Source organism: Vombatus ursinus, unplaced genomic scaffold (assembly GCF_900497805.2).
Source record: "Vombatus ursinus unplaced genomic scaffold, bare-nosed wombat genome assembly UNPS02014932.1, whole genome shotgun sequence".
Taxonomy (NCBI): domain Eukaryota; kingdom Metazoa; phylum Chordata; class Mammalia; order Diprotodontia; family Vombatidae; genus Vombatus; species Vombatus ursinus.
The window spans coordinates 11371375-11386391 of NW_020954710.1; the positions used below are offsets into that span (position 1 = coordinate 11371375).

Consider the following 15017-nt stretch of genomic DNA (forward strand, 5'->3'; position numbering starts at 1 on the left):
CTCAGGCTGGGCTGCGGGGCGCGGGTGGGCGGAGCGCTCTTGAGTGGCCGAGCCAAGGCGCTCGGGGGGCTTTTCGGGGAGCGTAGCTACGCGGGTGGGAGAAGGAGGGGGTCGGGGTCCAGGGCTGAGATTTGGGGGGGCGGGGGGGTACGGGTAGCCGCCATCTTCTCGCCAAGCCGGCCTCGCCCGCCGCGCCCGCAGCTCCGGCAGCGCACGGGTTAAGGCTGGCACCGCGCCCCGCGGGGGGGGACTCCCATCTCCCCTCCCCTCCCCCCCGTGCCGGGCATGCGGGGCCCGCTGGGCACAGAGGAGGAGCCGCCGCAGCTGCCCGAGGAGGAGGAAGAGGAGATGGAGAACGACGAGGACATGTCAGGTGAGCAGGGAGCGCCCGAGGTGCCCGGGCGCTGGGCACAGGGATGGTGAGCGGGAGGAGGAGGACGCTGGGCACGGGCCTTGAGGCAGAGGCAGCGCTCGAGACCTGTTCGAGGGAGGAGGGAGGAGAGGAAGGGTAGCTGCACGGGCTGGGCAGGGCAGGAGAAGGATCTGTGCCAGGTTGTCACCGGGGGAGGGGAGGTGTTGCAGAGGGATCAGGGCTCCCGGCCTGGGAGGGGGGCAAAACGGGGAGCCCTCTAGGCTAGGAGCACTGGGTACTGGGGAGGCTGCGTGCGCCCAGGGCAGCGGGGGTGGGGGGAGTGATCGCGTCGAGCTGAGCGCTTGGACTGGAGGCTGGGCACAGGGAGAGTGTGTGTGGGGGGAACGTGGGCAGCGCCCTAGTTGCCCTCTGTGCAGGAGGGGGCTGGGCCACCTTTTCCAGGTCTCTCTGGGTAGCAGAGCAAAGGAATTGGGCTGTGAGAGAGAGGGGCGGGAAGCGCAGCCGGGGTCAGCCTTGGTGCCCTTGAATATTATGTGTGTGCGCGCATATGTACGGTGTTTGTGTGTGTGTGTGTGTGTGTGTGTGTGTGTGTGTGTGTGTTTGTGGGGAGTTGGGGGTGGGGGGGACGACCGTCGGACGCACCCTGGGCAGTAGCTGGGAAAGCTTTGACCTCGGGTTGTCTATCAACAGGAAAGGGTCCCAGGCCTTGGGCCACCTCCCGAGTTTCGGCCCTGGGGGTGGGGGCTTCCCTCCAAGGGAAGAATCGATTTCTGAGAGAGATCTTGGAGTGGGCAAGTGGTGGGGCACCAGAAGCGTTTGTGGGCAAGGATTGGCTGGCCCGGGCTATTCCCTAACCAAGTGCCTAAGGAACTCGTTGGCATAGGCTTGGCCCCTTTCTGTCACTAATGGCCATGCTGCTGTCCCATTCTGCCAAAGGCTAGCTGAGGCACGACAGGTGGGTGGGTGGTGTCCACCCAGAGTATGTCCCAGCAGCTCAGGTGGTGGTGGTCACAGTGTTGGGGCGGTAGGGCCAGGGAGTCCCTGCCAAAGCTTAAGATACCTCCCCATTGGTGGTGCGCCTCTCCAAAGCCTGAGTTCAGACAGTTGCTTCCTTTTTGCTTGACAACCTGACTCAATGCAAGTGGAGTGTGGGGGAAACGCCTCCTCCCTCCCAGTGGCGGATCCATTTGGAGACTCGGGGACTGTCCCCTTCCCCATTCCCTCTTCTAGTCCCACAGCACAACATTCCTCCCTTTTCTCTTTCTTCCATTGACTTCAAGGATGCTCAGAGAACAAACCATGGGTCTCTGCATCCAGGTAGCAGTGGGCTACCTGGGGGCCCCAAGTGCTGCTTTGGGGTGTGGATGGGAAGGGAGAGAAGAAGCTGATACTCCCTCCCCACAAGGGACTTTCAGAACCTAGGGTCCCCTCCTCCCCTCCCACCATCTCTGCCCAGGCCCATTTCCCTCCTCTGCTCTTGGGAGGTTGGAGCCTCAGGCTGGAGAGAGAGCTTTCCTGGATCACTTGCAAAAGTTACAATATCTTCTTGTTTGGGAAGTTAACCCTTCCTTGTTGAGCTCTGCTCTCTGTTTCCCTTCCCAGCCTGTCACGTTTACCCTTCTGCTCTTCAAACAGACATTAAGTTTACCAACTGCTTATTGGCTTCCCAAACACCCCAACCTTGGGAATTTATGATTATTTTAAAGTAAGCTTCATGCTGAGAAGAAACAGGACATGGTAGGGGGCAGCTTGGTTCAAACGATCTTGGTTTGCCAGAGGTGACAAACCCCTCATTCCAGTTTACCCAGCATCCTGTGGGGTTAGAGCTCCCCTTAGATGACCAAGTCAATCACCCACTTGTGGCTGAGCTTCCTCTATTTATCAGCATCCTTCCTTTCTCCCTCCCATGCTGATTCACCCCTTCAGCCATTCCTCTTGAACCCTCTTCCCCCCACCCCAGCCTTCTACTCCAGCCCATTAATGATTTCTAGTCCTGCTGTCTTGGGCCAAACAATGTCTAATCCCTCATGCACATAATAACTCCTCAAATAACATCTGAAGGCAGATATCTTTTCCCTTCTAAATCTTTTCTTCTCTGGGCTAAAACAAACTCTGGCTCCTAGATATGGTAGGATTTCAAAGCTTTTTGCCATCCTACACAAAGTCTTTCTTCATCTTCCCTTCAAGTTGCTAGTGCCTCCCTTTCAACAATTATGATGTATTTATTTGTTTTGTATATAATATTTATTATTTACCATATGTATATACTTTTTTTTTTGTGAGGCAATTGGAGTTAAATGACTTGCCTAGGGTCACACAGCTAGCTTCTGAGATTGGATTTGAACTCAGGTCCTCCTGACTCCAGGGCCAGTGTTCTATCCACTGCGCCACCTAGTGCTGCCCCCAACGTATGTATATACTTATACACAGTACTTATTGTATACATGGTGTCTCCCTGATGGAATATAAGCTCCTTGAGGGCAAGGACCAGTGTGTTTTAGTCTTTATGTTCCCAGCACATAGCACAGTGCCTGCTATGCAGTAGGTGCTTTATTAAGCTTGGTGATATATGCTTGGTGATTGATCAGTTGGTCCTGGGCAGCCACCTGTGGCTATTTGCTAGCTTCCTAAAATGTGGCACCTATAACTGAACACAATACTTCAGAAGGCAGAGGGTAGAGTGGGACTCTCACCTCCTTATTTCTGAAAGCTGCCTCTCAATGCACACCTTTTAGTTGTGACTGAACACCTTAGCACCCTTTGAAGATACCGTGACTCCAGACCTCTATCTTCCTCTGGACTCACTACCCTTCTCTAGGAGGGAGAGATTGTGCTATAAAGGGAAGAGCACCATGTTTGGAGTCAATTTGGGTCCCAAGTTCAAATTTGAGTTCTGTCTTTTATTCCTTGAATGGCCCCTGGGTAAGCATCAACCTCTTTGGACCTGTTTGTGCATCTGCAAAATGAGAGAATTGGGCTGAATGGACCACATGAATGCCTTTTCTCTGAGCTCAGTTGCTCTGTCTTGACTTCACAATCTGGTGCTTCACCCTTTCCATTTCATCCCATATAACTCCTGATCACTTTCTTTGCCTTCCAGTCAAACTGGAGCTCTCTTTTCTTCTCTCCCGCTCTCCCTCATCTTGGAGCTTTTCATGCCTAGACTGAATTCCTTCCCCCAACTGAGAGGCAGCATTGTAGAATGGACAAAGCAATGGATTTGGAATCAAGGCCTGGGTTTGAATGCTGGCCCTATTGCTTCTTACCTTTGTGACTTTGGGTATATTACTTAACCTCGCTTGGACCTGAATTCCCTCTCTGTAAACTGAAGGATGAGGTGTGTGGGGAGAGGGATGGGTTGGATTAGTTGGAAAGTCCCTTCCAGTTCTAAATCTATGATCTCTCATAAGAGAGGGACCGTGTTAAAATTCATCTGCTGCAACTCTTTCATTTGACAGATAAGGCCTTTCTGTTGCCCGGGGAGGGTTAAGTCACTTGTCCTCCGTCACACAGATAGCAAGAATCAGAGGTATGATTGGAACCCAGATCTTCTGACTCTGTTGGTTTTCTTTCCTTTTACCGTAGTGATAGCCTTAGAGCCAAGAAGACCTGCTTCCACCATATACTGGCTGCGTGACTGTTAAGATATCACTTAACCTCTTAGGACCTAAGAGGCTGTAAGGCTAAAGTTACAGAAAAACTGCCAACCTGTTCTGATGGAGGGACAATCCATACTATATGCCTGAAATCTCAGGTCTGGCACCACACAAAAAGCTCTTATCTTAGTCTTTGAATGTATCATAGTTAGTGGTGCACTCATGCTTCCCCCTCCCCCACACTAGATTGGCAGCTTCTCGAGGGCCAGGGTCTGTGTGTTTCATTCATCTTCATTTTCCCAATGCCCAGAATGGGGCTTCGTACACAGCAGGTAATTAATAAAAATGTTCAAAATGATTGACTGCTGCTGTGGACGGAGTCACAGACTTGGAGTCAGAAGCCCTGGATCAGCTCCTCAGTCCTACTTGGATGGTGTCCACCTCTCTAGGGCTCAGGTTTCTCATCTGTCAAACGAGATCACTTCCAAAGGTCCTTTTGCATTCCAGACCTGACTCCTAGTCCCAGTTCTGCCCATGACTGACTATGTGTGACCTTGGGCAAATTATTTCCTTTTCCTGGGCCTCAGTTTCCTCATTTGTAACATGGGGAAAACAAAATCTGTCCCACCTCACTGGGGTGAGGGAAAGAGCAAATGAGAGAAAGTGTGTGAAAGTACTGGGAACACGGGAGCAGCGGGAATCTTCTACAAAAGGAGAGCTGATGATCATTCTTCTGGTGGCCCATCGAGGGTACCATCTTTTTTTTTTTTTTTTGCTGGGAAGGATGACTGAAGGAATGGGACTTCCCCAGGGGTCATACAATCAGTATGGGGAAATTCCTAGGGAAATACTGTGCCTGCCATTCAGGGAATTGGCCCAGCTTGCCCAGTCAAGCCCTTTCCCTCCCAGAATCTCTATCTCAGAGCTGAAAAAGAATACTATTGGCCGTATGCCTGGCAAGTGATCGTTTTCACATGCTTGAAGACAGCTCTCATGTCCTCCCTGAGCCCTCTCTTGTCCAGCTAAACATTCCCAGTTCCTTCCTCATCCTGGTTTTCGTCCTCTGGACACTTTAGCTTAGAAGTGTCCTTCTCACGAGGTGGTGCCCAGAAACTGAGCACAGTAGCCTAGGTCTGGAACCAGCAACAAATCTCTGAGTCTTTCCCTCTAACTGCCTCACCATCTAACTGTGACTCTCTGCTGCTTCTGGGGTCTTTTCCCTGCTCCATCCGTCTCTCTTCTCTCTCTTTTTTTCCTGTCCAAGTCCTAACACCTAGCACCTCAGTGTGAACAAATTGAACAGATAACTTCCTACTTTTTATGTCACTGAATGATAAATTCAATGAGTCATTGAAATTAATGAGCTGGGTTCAAATCCCAGGGTTAATACTTACTGTATGACCTTGGATAAATCACTTCAGTTCTCTGAACCTCAGTTCCCTCACGTGTAAAATAGGAATTATTTGAACTATATATTACAAAATGAGAAGCAACCGGCCAACCAACCAACCCACAAGCATTTATTATGTGCCAGGCACTATGCCAAATGCTAGAGATCACACAGACAAAAGTGAAAAACAGTTTTTAGGAAGTTTATATTTTAGTGGGGAGATAACATATTCACATAATTCACAGATGCATAATATCAATCAATCAACAAGCATTAAGTGCCTACTGTGTGTCAGACACTGAGCTATTGTTGTTGTTGTTTGTCCTTCGTTCTCCAAGAGGACCATGACATCATGACTCATAAAGTGAATTGGATTTAAGTGGGAGAGGCCTGTGCAAAGTCACCAGTCTCACTTTCTCCTCCAGAGCCATCTGGGTTCAGTGGCCAGATATTGATCAGGACTTCTGGAGATGGTGTCCCCAGACGCTGGGAATGCAAGTTCAAAGACAGATCTATAGAGAATTAAGTATTGAGAGTTAAGCCAATTACCAACCTAAGCACTGGGGCTACAATCAGAAACTAAGATGGTTACCATCCACATGCTGCTTACTTCCTAAGTGGGGGTGGGGGGCAAAAAATGTGAAATAAGTGAAAAAAGTGAAAACTAGAAACATGAAAAAAGTGAATAAATACAAATAAAGTATTCATAAGTTAGGGAAGAAGGGTGCTAGCAGTGGGGGCTCAGGAAGCCTTAGAAGTGAAGGAAAGAAACCAGGGATTCCAAAAGGCAGAAGTGAAGAAGGAATGTGTTCCAGGAATGAGAGACTGGAAAGGGGGTAGGGTGTGGCTTTCAACAAATACCTGTATTCCCTGCCTCATAAGGTTCTTGTGGTAGTTCTAATTTCTATCGCACTTTAAAAATTACAAAACTCATTGCTCAGTCCCCATCTTTCACCCCACAAATACACTCACAACAGCAATGTGATGTAAATGGGCTGGTAGTATTATCTCTATTTTACAGATGCAAAAGCTGAGGCTCAGGGGTGAAGTGATTTGCCCATGGTTACACAGCTAGTCAGGGCCAGCCCTGGAGTTAGGAAGACTTGAGTTCAAATTCAGCCTTACTAGCTGGGTGACCCTGGTCACTTCACCCTGCTCGTCTCAGTTTCCTCATCTATAAAATGAGCTGGAGAAGGAAATGGCAAACCACTCCAGTGTCTTCGCCAAGAAAACCCCAGACGGGTTCATTATAGAGAGCAGGACATGACTGAAATGATTCAACAACAGCATTTTTACTGGGCAAGTAGGTGGCTCAGTGGATAGAACTCCAGCCCTGGAGTCAGGAAGATACTTTCTGAGTTCAAATTCAGCCCCAGACACTAGCTGGGTGATCCTGGGCAAGTTACTTAATCCTACTCATCTCAGTTCTTCAGCTGTAAAATGGGCTGGAGAAGGAAATGGCAAACCACTCCATTATCTTTGCCAAGAAAATCCCAAAAGGGGTCATGGAGAGTCAGACACAACTGAAAAACAACTGAATAAAAAGAACAAAAAACATAGCTAGTCAGTGTCAGAACCAGGACTAAAACCCAGGTCCCCTGACTCCAGAGACTTTTCCATTACACTAGGTGGCTTCTGGGAAACCATATACAAAGAGAAATAGAAAAATCATTTTGTGTGGGTGCAGTGCTAACAATTGTCTAGATCAAGAATGGCTTCCAGTAAGGGTTGACATCTGAGTTGAGTTGAATGGGGTTCCAAGAGGTAGATATGAAGAAAGAAAGCATTCCAGGAAAGCCTGAGCAAAGTTGGACCATGTTTGCTGTATAGGCTATTTTGGCTGGGCATTAGAGTTGTGTGATAAATATAGAGTCAAATCAGTCTAGAAAAAGAACACTGAGTCACACCATGAAGGGCTTCAAATGCCTTATGGAAGAATATACATACATACATACATATATAAAATCCTCTAGGCAATAGGGAACCAAGAAAACTTTCTCAGAGAAGTGAAGATGGTCAGACCTGGGCTTTAGAAATATCCATTTTGTAACTTTATTTGGAGAAGGTTTGCAGAAAGGAAAGGCTGAAATGTTCTGAGAGATTCATGGTTGTCATAGATCTTTCCAGCCCTGGAAGAGCTCTCATTGGCTGACTCTTAAGAAAGGGGACCCCATTGTCTCTCAGAGTGGCCCATTCCACTGTCATAGAGATCCAATTGTTAAGGAAGTTCTTTCTTACCATAAAAAGATCAGTTGCTTCTGATTCTTCTTCTGGGGGCTGAGCAGGACAGATTTAAGCTCTTTTCCACAAGACAATCTTTTAAATCCTTAAAGACAGTTAGTATTCCAACCACTTCCCTCCAATCTTCTTCAGTTTAGCAATTCCCTAGTTCCTTCATCTAATCCTCACATCAGTCTGTCAGTGAATATTTATTAAGCACCTACTATATGCTGGAGCAGCTAGGTGGATAGAGCCTGGAGTCAGAAAGTTGTTTGTTGTTGAGTCATTTACATTGTGTCTTACTCTTTGTGACCTCTCATTTGGGGTTTTCTTGGCAAAGATACTAGAGTGATTCACCATTTCCTTCTCCAGCTCATTTTACACATGAGGAAACTGAGGCAAACAGAGTTAAATGACTTGCCCAGGGTCACCCAGCTAGTAAGTTTCTGAGGTCAAATTTGAATTCAGGTCTTCCTGATTGCAGGTCTGGGTGCTCTATCCACTATGCCACCTAGCTGTCCTAGAGTCAGAAAGACCAGGGTTCAAATCTGACCTCAGACACTTATTAGCTGTGTGACCCTGGGCAAGTCACTTAACCCCTGCCTGCATAAAACTGGAGAAAGAAATGGTAAACTACTCCAGTATCTTTGCCAAGAAAATCCAATGACAGTTTACTGGTCCATAGGGTCACAAAGAGTTGGACAGGACTGAACAACTACATAGGCTAGGCACTGTACTAAACCCTGGGGATACTAAGAAAAGCATATGATATGAACACTTTTTGTCATTTTTTTCCCCCTTATTTTATTTTTCAACATTCACTTCCACAAGATGTTGAGTTCCAAATTTTCTCTCCATCACTCCCCTCCTCTCACCCAAAGATAATGTGCATTCTGAATACCCCTTTCCCCAATCTGCCATTTCTTCTATCCCCGCCCCCCCCACCTTCTCTTATTCCCTTCCACTTCTCTTTTGCTATAGGAAAGGTTAGATTTCTCTACCCTATTGCTTGTATATCTTATTTCCCAGTTGCATGTAAAAACAATTTTTAACATTTGTTTTTAAAACTTTGAGTTCCAAATTCTCTCTTCCTCCCTCCCCACCCACCCTCATTGAGAAGGTAAGCAATTAGATATAGGTTATACATGTGGAGTCATGCAAAACACTTCCATAGTAGTCATGCTGTAAAAGACTAACTATATTTCCCTCCATCCTGTCTCGCCCATTTATTCTGTTCTCTCCTTTGACCCTGTCCCTTCTCAAAAGTGTTTGTTTTTGATTACCTCATCCCCTATCTGTCCTCCCTTTTATCATTCCCCCCTCTCTTATCCTCTTCCCCCCTATTTTCCTGCAGGGTAAGATAGATTTCTAAATCCAATTGAGTATGTATGTTATTCCCTCTTTAAGCCAAATCCAATGAGAGTAAGGTTCACTCATTCCCTCTCACCTCCCTCCCTCTTCCCCTCCACTGTAAAAGCTTTTTCTTGCCTCTTTTATGTGACATAATTTTCCCCTCTCTACCTCTCCCTTTCTCCTTCTCCCAGTACAATCCTCTCTCATCCCTTAATTTTATTTTTTAGATATCATCCCTTCATGTTCAATTTACTCTGTGCCCTGTGTGTGTGTGTGTGTGTGTGTGTGTGTGTGTGTGTGTGTGTGTATACAACCACCTTAATACTGAGAAAGGTCTCATGAGTTAAAAGTATCATCTTTCCATGGAGAAATGTAAACCGTTTTACTTTAATAAGTCCTTTATGATTTTTCTTTCCTGTTTACCTTTTCATGCTTCTCTTGAGTCTTGTATTTGAAAGTCAATTTTCTATTTAGCTCTGATCTTTTTATTAAGAATGCCTGAAAGTCCTCTATTTCATTGAATGTCCATTTTTCCCCCTGAAGGATTAGATTCAGTTTTGCTGGGTAGGTGATTCTTGGTTTTAATCCTAGCTCATTTGACCTCTAGAATATCATATTCCAACTTCCCACCCCAATCTCTTAATGTAGAAGCTGCTAAATCTTGTGTTATCTTGATTGTGTTTCCACAATACTTGAATTGTTTCTTTCTGGCTGCTTGCAATATTTTCTTCTTGACCTAGGAGCTCTGGAATCTGGCTATGATATTCCTAGGAGTTTTCCTTTTGGGATCACTTTCAGGAGGTGATTGGTAGATTCCCTTTTTTTTTTGGTGGATTCTTTCAATTTCTACTTTACCCTCTGGTTCTATGATATCAGGGCAGTTTTCCTTGAAAATTTCTTGAAAGATGATGTCTAGGCTCTTTTTTTTTTCTTTTTTGGGGTGAGGCGATTGGGGTTAAGTGACTTGCCCAGGGTCACACAGCTAGTAAGTGTTAAGTGTCTGAGGCTGGATTTGAACTCAGGTCCTCCTGACTCCAAGGCCAGAGCTCTATTCACTGTACCACCTAGCTGCCACTTAGGCTCTTTTTTTGATCATGGCTTTCAGATAGTCCAATAGTTTTTAAATTATCTATCCTGGATCTATTTTCCAGGTCAGTTGTTTTTCCCATGAGATATTTCACATTGTCTTCTATTTTTTCATTCTTTTGGTTTTGTTTTATAATTTCTTGATTTCTTATAAAGTCATTAGCTTCCATTTGCTCCATTCTAATTTTTTTTGAGCCAATTGGGGTTAAATGACTTGTCCAGGGTCACACAGCTAGTAAATGTCAAGTGTCTGGTCTGAGACCAGATTTGAACTCAGGTCCTCCTGACTCCAGGGCCAGTTCTCTATCTACTGCACCACCTAAAGAATTATTTTCTTCACTGAGTTTTTGGACCTCCTTTTCCATTTGGCCAATTCTGCTTTTAAAGGCATTCTTCTCCTAATTGGCTTTTTGGACCTTTTTTGCTATTTGGATTAGTCTATTTTTGAAGGTGTTATTTTCTTCATTATTTTTTGGGTCTCCTTTAGCAAGCTGTTGACTCGTTTTTCATGATTTTCTTGCATCACTCTCATTTCTCTTCCAAATTTTCCTTCTACTTCTGTTACTTGCTTTTCAATATCCTTTTTGAGCTCTTCCATGGCCTGAGACCAATTCCTATTTTTCTTGGAGGCTTTGGATGTAGGAGTTTTGACTTTGTTTTCTTCTTCTGGTTGTATATTTCCATCTTCTTTGTCATCAAAGTAAGATTCTATAGTCTGAGTTTTTTTCCTCAATTTGCTCATGATTCCAGCCAATTACTTGACTTTTTAACTCTTTGTTAAGCTAGGGCTTTGCTTCCAGGGTGTACTGTCTCAAACTTCAGGGGTTTTGTGCAGCTGTTTTCAGAGATACTTCTAGGGACCTAAAAATTTTCAGTTCTTCCAAGGTGGTATGATTAAGGGCTAGGTGTTTACTCCTTTCCTGGCCTGTTTTCTGGACCAGAAGCACTCTTTTCTGTCTTGGAACTGTGAGGAGGATTCTCTCTCCACCTTTACCACAAGCGCCGCCATGCCAGCACTCCTCCTAGCCCCAGGACCGCCACCCGTGACTGCAACCCCAGATCCAAGCACGGGCAAAGCAAGAGAATCCTGCATCAGTGCTAGCAAAGAGATCCCTGCCGTTCTCCTCTCATCAGCTGCTTGATACCCCCACTGTCTGTGGGCTGAGAGCTCTGGAAGCAACCACCGCTGCTGTGGCTGCTGCCCTGGGACTGTGCTCCTCTCTAACCCAGGTCGGACAGACCTTTCCTACTGATGTTCTAAGTTGTCTTTGGTGTTTGTTGGCTGAGAAGTCAGGAAAGCACCGCAGCTCCCCTTGATTCAATCTCCTGAGGCCTCTGGGTTTGCTGGGGCCCCATCTTTGCCTACCTTGAACCACGCTCCTTTCCCAGCCTGGCACAATAGACCTTTCCCATCAACCATCCAGGTTGTCTTGGGCTGGAAATTTGTTTCACTCTGTCTTTTTTGGGGGTTCTGCTGCTCTAGAATTTGTTGTCATTTTTTTGCAGGTATTTGGAGGGGTTTGGAGGAGAGCTCTAGCAAGTCAGTGCTTTTACTCCGCCATCTTCTGGTACACACCACCTTTTGTCATTCTAGTTGCACTCTATTGAACTTTATTTCCTGCTTAAATCTCAGTGCATGACAATTTATACAATACTCTAGATGTTCTCTGACCAGGGGGACCATTCATCCTTATTCCTGGGAGGTATGCCCCTCTTCATGCAATTTAAGGTCAGAGTACTTCCCCTTCCCCATCCCCCCTGTGGCTTCTCTGCAGATTATGGAAATGTTTAGCTCAGCCTGGACCTGCTGAGCCAGTACAGGGCTTGGTCCCTCTTCCCTTCTCCCCAGTTTGATTTCCTCCCTTGCTTGCTCTGTGCTCCCAGGCAGGCAGAATCTGTAGCCCTGCCTGGGTGAATGCCTGGCTTCCTTCCCTCCCAGGCTTTCCCCCACCTCCCGGGCAAGATGCCCTCTGGGCTGCCCCCTGGGGCCCCAAGCTCTCTGCTCCTCAGTTAGGAACCAAAACAGAGCTGGGGCTGGGAGGAAAAGTTGCAGCTTGTGCCCAGAGGGGCTGATTTTTCAAGTGTCAAGAGCTGTCACACATATTCTTAAAATTCAGCAACAGTTAAACTAATTACTTGTCAAATCTGTTGCTTTCATTTCAATCTCCCTTTCCCCCCTTCCTTTTGAGCCCTTCTACAGTAGGAAAACAAGCCCAATCATTAGAAAGGGTTTTGCTCTGACTGTGGCATAAGAGAGGCACCTTCATCCATTCCTTCTCTCACCTTTTAGTTTATTTTTGGGGACTGTGTGTAGGGAGGGGGGAGGGTATGGTGCTTTCTGATTCATAGAAACTCAGAAATGAGAGGAAAGGAATGCAGCATCAGTGTGCTTCCTCTCTATCCCTAGGGACCAGCAGAGGAATTCCCCCTTTTGTAAGAGGCAGCATGCTGTAAGGGAAAAGATTTGGGCTCCAATCCAATTCATTCCAACCCAACCCAATCTAGTTGAATCTAATTCTTCCAACAAGCATTTATTCAACACCTTTGATGTACCAGGCATCTAGCTAGATGCTGAAGATACAAAGGAAAAAAAACCCATACATAAAAAAACCCCAACCTCAAACAGTTCCTCTCCTCAGGGAGCTTACAGTCTTTGGGGAAAATAATGTGTATATGGAAAATTAAATATAAGTTATTATAGGGGTAGGGAATGGGAGTGTGATTTCATTAGCATAGGGAAGTCCCTGGTGAGGAAAGTCCCTCTCCCAATACATCTTTTTTTTTTTTTTCTTTCAGCCAGAGACAAGGTTTATTAAAGATCCGCCATATTGGCCAGACTCTTAAGGAATCCGAACACTTGTGAGCTATTGGCTAGGTTCTTAAGAAATCTGAGCAGTGGCTAGATTTTAAGAATCTGAGCACCTTAATAGAGACAAGATGGACCTTATATACAGAAAGACTATGGGAGGGATCTAGGAGTGGCCAAGTAGTTTGGGGGTGACTGGAGAAGGGGTCTAAGGAAGATCTGGGTGGGATCGGCCAATAAGCTGTCTCCCAATACATCTTTTCTGAAACTTAGCTTCCTACAGAGCTGCCTACAAGCTCTTAAATGTTGTCCAGGATTTCACAGCCAATAAAAGACAGTATTTGAACCCAAATCTTCTTGAATTTGAGGCTAGCTCTCTCTTATCTACTACTTTATGCTGATTCAAAAACAAAATAGAAAGTAATTACTGGTTCAAGGGTACTAGCAACCAGGATAGGGGCAGGAACCACTGTAGACAAAGCACCTGAATTGAGCCTCCATTCAATCCAACCCAATGATCATTAGGTAAACACCAATGATTGGTGTAGCACTGTGCTAGGTTATAGTGACAAAAACTAATTCAGAAGACCTGGGTTCTAATCCTGATCTTCCATTAATACCGTGTGACATTGAGTAAATCATTTCTTTCCTCACCTCATTTTCTCCCTCTGAAAACTGAGGGCCTTGGACTCTGAAGGACCCAGTCCTGGAATTCTGTGATTCCATAAACAATTCTTTAATGTCTAGCTGGACCATTTCTAAATGTTTGCACCCCAAACCCCCAAGGAAATAATTCTGAGACTGAACATGTCACTTAACAGGGACTGAGCTAGATTACATTTCTGGGAGAGAGGGAGCCTGAGAATCTGTACACTTGTGTGTACAGGAGTGGTCCTAAGAGATGCATCAGCTAGGATATCATAGCAACCCCACCTGTGATGTCATGGCAGCCCCAGTATCTCTGGGACTGTTTTCCAAGAACAGGCTGAGATTAAAAGGGCAATGAAGGTCATATTTTATGGCTAGCAATGAAGGCATGATTGAAACCTTTTTTTTTTTTTAAACCACGATTCAAGCATCATGGGATCATAGATTTAGAGCTGGCAGGGACCTCTGAGATCATGGAGTTCAATCCTTTTAATTTATTTTTTGATGGTATCTTTTTTTTTTTTTTTTTTTGGTGAGGCAATTGGGGTTGAGTGACTTGCCTAGAGCCACACAGCTAGTAAGTGTTAGGTGTCTGAGGCTGGATTTGAACTCAGGTCTTTCTGACTCCAGGGCCTATGCTCTATCCACTGCATCACCTAGCTGCCCCCACAGTGTCTTTACTAAGGATACAAAACAAATCCACAAAACCCAATATGTCCATGTAGTAATAATAAAAGCCAAGGAGAAGTAATGGAAAAAAAAGAGCAAGCTGATTCAAAATGGTTATAAAATGCCTGAGTCATCTTTGAGCCCATCTACCAAAACCATTTAATATTTATACAAGTACAATTAGAGATAATTTATTTTTGGTTTTATGATCTATTAAAATTAATTTTTATTTTTTTCAATGAACAAAATATTAATTTTCTCCCACTCTCACCCCCGTGTTTCCACTTTTAAGAAAAAGGAAAACAAATATCTATAACAAATATGTATGGTCAAGCAAAACCAATTCTTTTTAAAATAGCATTTTATTTTTTTTCCCCAGTTACATGTCAAGGAAATTTTTAGCATTCATTTTTACATTTGAATTCCAAATTTTTCTCCCTCCTTTCCCTCCCTTCTTCTGAACATGGTAGGCAGTTTGATATAGTTTGTACATGTTAAGCAAAACAAATTCTTGCATTTGTTATGTCCAAGAAATATGTCTCCTTGTGTGTCTGGATTCCATCACTTCTCTTGTCAGGAGATGGGGAGGTGCTTTATTGTTGGTCTTCTGAAATCACAATTGATCTGAATTGTTCAGAGTTCTTAAAGTTTTCAAAGTTGTTTAGTTTTACAGTGTTGTTATTATTGTGTATCTTATTCTCCTGATTTTGTTCACTTCACTTTGCATCAGTTCATACAGGTCTTCCCAGGTTTCTCTAAATCTGTCTTCTCTATTTCTTATAACACAGTAATATTCTATTATATGCATATACTAGAATTTATTCAACCATCCCACAATTAATGGACACCTTCTTGGTTTCTGGCTTTTTGTTACTA

General features: G+C 45.0%; 1 protein-coding gene across 1 annotated transcript in view; it reads left to right on the top strand.

The window, feature by feature from the left end:
• Positions 1 to 327: 327 nt before the first annotated feature.
• Positions 328 to 15017, top strand: part of CHD5 (chromodomain helicase DNA binding protein 5) — a 148745-nt gene continuing 134055 nt past the window's right edge. The window contains exon 1 of the mRNA XM_027843956.1: positions 328 to 373. Within this exon, the coding sequence (XP_027699757.1) occupies positions 349 to 373 (25 nt within the window). The 5' untranslated portion in view covers positions 328 to 348. The remainder of the gene's footprint in view (positions 374 to 15017) is intronic.